The 5,934-nt window shown below is 38.2% G+C and overlaps 1 protein-coding gene across 1 annotated transcript in view; it reads right to left on the reverse strand.

Annotated features, from left to right (window-relative positions):
• Positions 1-3,347, reverse strand: part of LOC106778945 — a 17,680-nt gene extending 14,333 nt beyond the window's left edge. The window contains exons 1-2 of the mRNA XM_014666956.1: positions 3,296-3,347; positions 3,102-3,245 (exon numbers count right to left, since the gene is read on the reverse strand). Of these exons, the coding sequence (XP_014522442.1) occupies positions 3,102-3,245; positions 3,296-3,347 (196 nt within the window). The remainder of the gene's footprint in view (positions 1-3,101; positions 3,246-3,295) is intronic.
• Between the last annotated feature and the right edge of the window lie 2,587 nt (positions 3,348-5,934).

Raw genomic sequence — 5,934 nt, forward strand, 5'->3', positions numbered from 1 at the left:
TCACAACTTCACCATCACAACCATACACATATCACCCGCACATTCAAAGTCAACCAAATTCATTGACCAACAATTAATTAAAATACTCAAATAATTAAGTAAATCAATTTTTCACAATCAAATAAATTTAATTATTTTCCTGCTGGCACACCCCTATGAAATTAATAATCTCACCCTTCCATTCCACTAGAACCAATATTTCTAGTGCACCCCCGCTTTTACTAAAATCACAACACATAATAAAACACATTTTTTCATGTACCCCTTTTTATTTAAATACACACCCTCTCTTAAGTTTACCAAACCAAATGGACCCCATTAATGTTTTTAATTTTAAACTTAAACTTTATTTTACTCTCTCTCCAAGTGGACCCCACTTGAATTATTCTTTTCTCACAAAACTCTCTTTCTCTCTCCATTTTTCCTACTTTACGTAAACAAACTTTCTCTCCCTTCTCTCTTTTGCTTTTATTTCCCATACACAAAATTTCATTCACTCATCTTTTCTCACATGGACCCCACTTCTCACTTTATTTGACTTTTCAAACTAAACCATTCCTTCCTCTCACCAAAGTCACGTAACCCCTCCCTAAATCCCTTTTATTTTATTTTTTTCTCTTCACTCTCCCAACCTCATTTACGTACACACACACACACACACACACACTTGTACACTACAATCCTTTCATTCCACTCTTCTCTCTCCTCCACTCAATGCTCACGGTCTCACACAGTATCCCACATACTTTTATTTTTCTTTTTCACTCACACTCTCTACCATTTACGTATCAACACTACAACACCTATATTTCTTCTTTTGACTTTTCAACACCAAAATCTCTCTCATTCTCCTCACCCAAGCTTCACACCCATGCGTAAACACACCCAAGTCACACAATGCATTTTTATTTCTTCAACCCTTATTTAACTTATCCTTCTTTGCTTCCAAAGACCCTTCAAGCTTCTCTCTTCACGGTTGTTGCTCCTCTTGCAGCCCCTTTCTTTTTCTTTGCCAATTCCATGTTTTTCCTTCATGATCTTATTATTCCCGTGCAACCAAGCTTCTTCTTTCTTCACCATTTCATCAACCCCATATACCCAATCTCACAAAAACATCACTTTCACTCCTCTTATACTCATAACTCACTCTTTTCTCTTCCAACAATGGGAGAGAACTCTCAATACCCTCCTACCAACACTCTTGGTCAAAGAGTGTAGATAAGCATTCCACAAAAATATTATAATTCATACATGGTAATAAGGAAACAAGATGCACACAATATAACATGATTTTAAGTGTACCCATAAAACTTTTTCATACACATACATCACCCCAAAGTGNCCAAAACATGTGTACCCATTTAAAGAACAACACTTTTTTGAAAAACCAACATGTAAAGTTCAAAGTATACCCATAACTAAAAAAAAAAACGAAAATAACAATATATATACAACCCAAAGTATACCCCTTCACAACCCCAATTTTTGAAAATGCATGAAAATAATCATTCTCCATACAACAACACATGAAACTAAGCACAAAAGGAGAGAGCATGCCTCAACATATTAACTTTAATCTCAACACAAAAGAAAGAGAACATGCATCAACATTATCATGTTACCTTCTACCCATCATACACTATATTATATCCCAAGTTAAACCCCTTACCTCTAGTTCCAAGCAAGCTTCCAAAGGCTCTTAGGTTTCCTCCCTTCACTAGACTCCAAGTCTTCACTCCTCTAAGACTCTCTCAAGTCACGGCCACCACCCAAACACTAGGATGTTCTTCTTTCTCTCACCAACTTGATTGGTCTAGAACATTGTTGTGTTTCTCCATTCACTCTCACGGCTCTCTCTCTCTATTTTTCTCTCCAAGTTTTTATTTTTTTTTCTAACTTAAAGTTACACATTTAAGTGGAGACTAACTCTCAATCCTACTAACCCTTAACCACTTTATTCTAGGTCACTCCCAAGGGCACCCTTAAGCCATTTCAGATTTTTCCCATTTCTAACTCCACATTAACACCAATAAAAACTCTCTTTAATGTGTGTAAATGGTAGTTTTTAAAAGGTGTTAAAGTGCCCCTTAACTCTCATTTATGTAACCTACAATTACTAATAGAATGGTAACCTCCCACAAGGAAATCAAATGTCACTTAATATTTCCAAAGCTATGAGAAAGTGTGCCCAACACCCATGCAAAGTAAAAAAAAGAACAATGGAAAGCTAATGGCCATGCATTCTAATGTAAAGAATGAATGAGGAGCAACACCCCTCCTCTGGAACGTTCACACTTCCATAAGCAACCCAACGTTTTCTCTCTCCAACCATGCAATGGAAAAACATAAAATCAATAAAAAAATATTCAATGAAAGGCACATAACACACACACACACGTGAAACTACTCTCCTTCCACTTTCTCACTCCAAAATCCACACATACAATACCAATAAAAATAATAAAACATTGACCACTTCTCTTTCATCATTTAATGCATAAAAGTAAAGCAAACAAGGCTTTGGAAACCAATTCCACGCTACTTTCATGTCCAAACACATAAAATTTCATCTTTCTTACCTCATGGTGGGACCCACATGACAAGGTGGAAAGTAAAATGAACTAGGAGCCTTTTTGGTCTTGGGAGGGTTAGAACTTAAGACCAAACACACATCCCTCCCATGCACACACAACAACCACTAGACCAAGCTCCATCCGCTAATATAATAGCGCAAACAATTATATTTAAATACGATTCCAAGCTTTTTCGAAAATTAATATAAAACCATTATTAATCTAATTTTCTTCCATTCCTTAAATATTTCTCAACAACGTTTCACATCAAAATTTATTATAAATTATAAGAATGTTTAGACGGGCAAGAACCCTTATTCCTATCAACGCTACTGTAGAGCTTGTAGAGGCTCTTGGACGGTCGGTCGGTCGGGAAGTGGTCATCAATTAGGAGGACTTCAGAACTAAGGGGTATTTAGATGTCAACGTCTAGAGAAGTATTGCAATATCTAAAGAGTGAAGTTGTTGTTTTGGTGGTGATGGTGAAAGAGCAAAAGAAGAGCATCAATGGACCGAACAGTGGGATACCGATGGTCAAGGATTTTGCAGATGTTATTCCTGGGGAGGTGTCGAGTTTGTCGTCAAGCTGTGAAGTGGACTTTGCGATAGATTGGATGTCGGGTGCAGGATCAATTTCATTGGCTCTATAACGAATGGTTCCAGCAGAGTTGACTGAATTGTAGAAGTAAACCGAAGATTACTAGAGAAGAAGTTTATCACACCTGGTGTGCCTCCATAGGGTGCACCAATGTTGCTAGTGAACAAGAATGACATAAGCTAAAGGTGATGTGTGGATTTCCTACAGCTTAACAAAGTCATTATCAAGAACTGATAATCGTTGCCAAGATTTGATTATCTGTTAGACCAGTTGAAGGGTTGCAGTTGTTTTCAAAGATTGATCTACCGCCAGGATATCATCAAATTCTCGTCAAGCTAGAGGATATGCAAAAGACAGGGTTTCGCTCACACTATGGGCACTACGAGTATATTGTGATGCCTTTCGGTGTGATGAATACTTCAGCTATATTCATGGATTACATGGCTTGTATCTTTCGTTCTTGCTGGGAAAAGTTTGTCATGGTATTCATTTACAACATTCTTATATACTCGAAGACCCGGGAGGAGCGTGCTGAACATCTACGATTAATGTGGGAGATTCAGAGGGAGCATCAGTTTTATGGAAATCTGTCAAATTGTGAATTTTGGTTGGATGAAGTTCAGTTCCTTGGCCATGTGCTATCTGCTCAAGGAATCGTAGTCGATCCAGCCAAGGTTGAAGTTGTGTTAAAGTGGGAACGTTCTTCATCGGTGGCGGAGGTAAGGAGTTTGGTTAAGGCGTTTGAAGTATACTGGGTTGCATCATAACAAGGTCTGGGTTGCATATTCATGTAGGATAGAAGATCGGTGACATATGCTTCTCGTCAGCTGAAGATACATGAGAGGAATTATTCGACGCATGACATTGAGCTAGCAACTGTAGTGTTTGCTCTGAACACTTGGCATCACTTTTTGTATGGATCGAAGTTTCATGTTTTCTGTGATCCCAAAAGTTTGGAATACTTGTTTGATAAAAAAAAAAGTTGAACATGAGACAATGGAGGTGGATGGAATATTTAAAGGACTACGACTTTGAGTTGTCATATCATCCGAGGAAGGCAAATTTCGTGATGGATCCTTTGAGTAGAAAAGAGGTTGAAATGTTAGAATTGATGATAAAAGAGTTAAAGTTAATAAAGAAGTTGAGGGACATGAATCTCGGTGTACAGTTGGAACAGGGGAACATATAGTGTAGCATCTGTCAATTTCAAGTGGATTTTAAGAGCAGGTGAAGGTAGAATAAGAAACTGATATGGAGCTACCACGTAGGGTGAGGTTGTTGGGAACTGATCAAGCCAAGGATTTTACTTTGTGCAAGAATGGTATTCTTCGGTTTGAGGAAGAGTGTATGTGTCGGCAAGAGCAGAGTTGCGAAGGTTGATACTGGAGGAAGGGCATAAGAGTAGTCTTAGTACATGTTCGGTAGGACTAAGATGTATAAAGACGTAAAGGAATCCTTCTGGTGAAGAGGAATGAAGGAAGATGTGGTGAACTTTGTAGCTTCTTGTTTGGTGTGCCAGAAGGCGAAGATTAAACATCAAAGACTGGGTGGGATGTTACAACAATTGGATATTTCCTAATGGAAATAACATAGTTTCTTGATGGACATTGTAACTCACTTACATAGATCATCGAGGGATCACAATTCCATATGGGTGATAAGTGATCGGTTGACGAAGAGCGCCCACTTTTTGTCAATAAATCAGAAGATGTCGATAGAGAAGTTGGTTTTGTTGTACATACGGGAAGTCATAAGATTACATGGTGTACTAATAACATTGTATCAGAGCGAGATCCAAGATTTTTCCTCGAGGTTCTGGCAAACGTTGCTAGATGCTTTGTGTTCGTAGTTGAGGATGAGTTGAGCATATCACCCTCAAACAAATGGACAAACTGAAAGGGTTATTCAGTTATTGAAGGACTTGCTGAGGGTTTGTGTGTTTGATCATTTTGGAGGTTGGAGTGAGATTCCTTAGTTAGCGGAGTCTGCATACAATATCAAATATCATTCTAGCCTGGGTATGTCGCCTTTTGAAGCTTTGTATGGGCGAAGATGTAGAACTCCTTTGTATTGGTTTCAAGATGGGGAAACGGTAACAATAGGTTCTGAGTTGTTGCAGCAGACTACTGAGAAGGTAAAGATGATTCAAGAATGAATGAGAGCAACGCATAGTAGGCAAAAGTCGTACGTCAGTCGGTGAAGAATGTCGCTTGAGTTCAGTGAAGGGGATCGTGTATTTCGATGTGTGACACTGATGTATGGTGTGGGTAGAGCTATAAGACGAGGAAGTTGTCACCTAAGTTTCTCGGTTATTATGAGAATCTTAAGCAGATGGGTCTGTAGTGTATAAGATAGTGTTACCACCGCAGTTGGCAAACCTGCATAACGTGTTTCACGTGTCTCAGCTGAAGAAATACGTTTCGGATCCAACTCTTGTGCTAGAGGTTGATGATCGATTGATGATATATGGGTTCGTGAAGATTTCACAATCAAAATTGGATCAGTTAAGTATTAGATATGTAGACAAAGAAAGATCGAGGAATGGAAATTTGCATGGTGATGATGTTGTTGGACGAGGAAACCCAAGAAATGACTTGAGAGCTTGAAGAGTACTTGAGGAAAGAATAACCACAACCACAATTGTTTGTATGTAGCCTTAATTTTCGAGGACGAAAATTTTTGGAGTAGGGGAGAATGTAAGACCCGTATAAATAAAATAATGTTTTAATTTAATTATTTTATTTTGGGATATTAAATAATAAA

The sequence above is a fragment of the Vigna radiata genome, unplaced genomic scaffold (genome assembly GCF_000741045.1).
Source record: "Vigna radiata var. radiata cultivar VC1973A unplaced genomic scaffold, Vradiata_ver6 scaffold_530, whole genome shotgun sequence".
In the NCBI taxonomy this organism is placed as follows: Eukaryota; Viridiplantae; Streptophyta; class Magnoliopsida; order Fabales; family Fabaceae; genus Vigna; species Vigna radiata.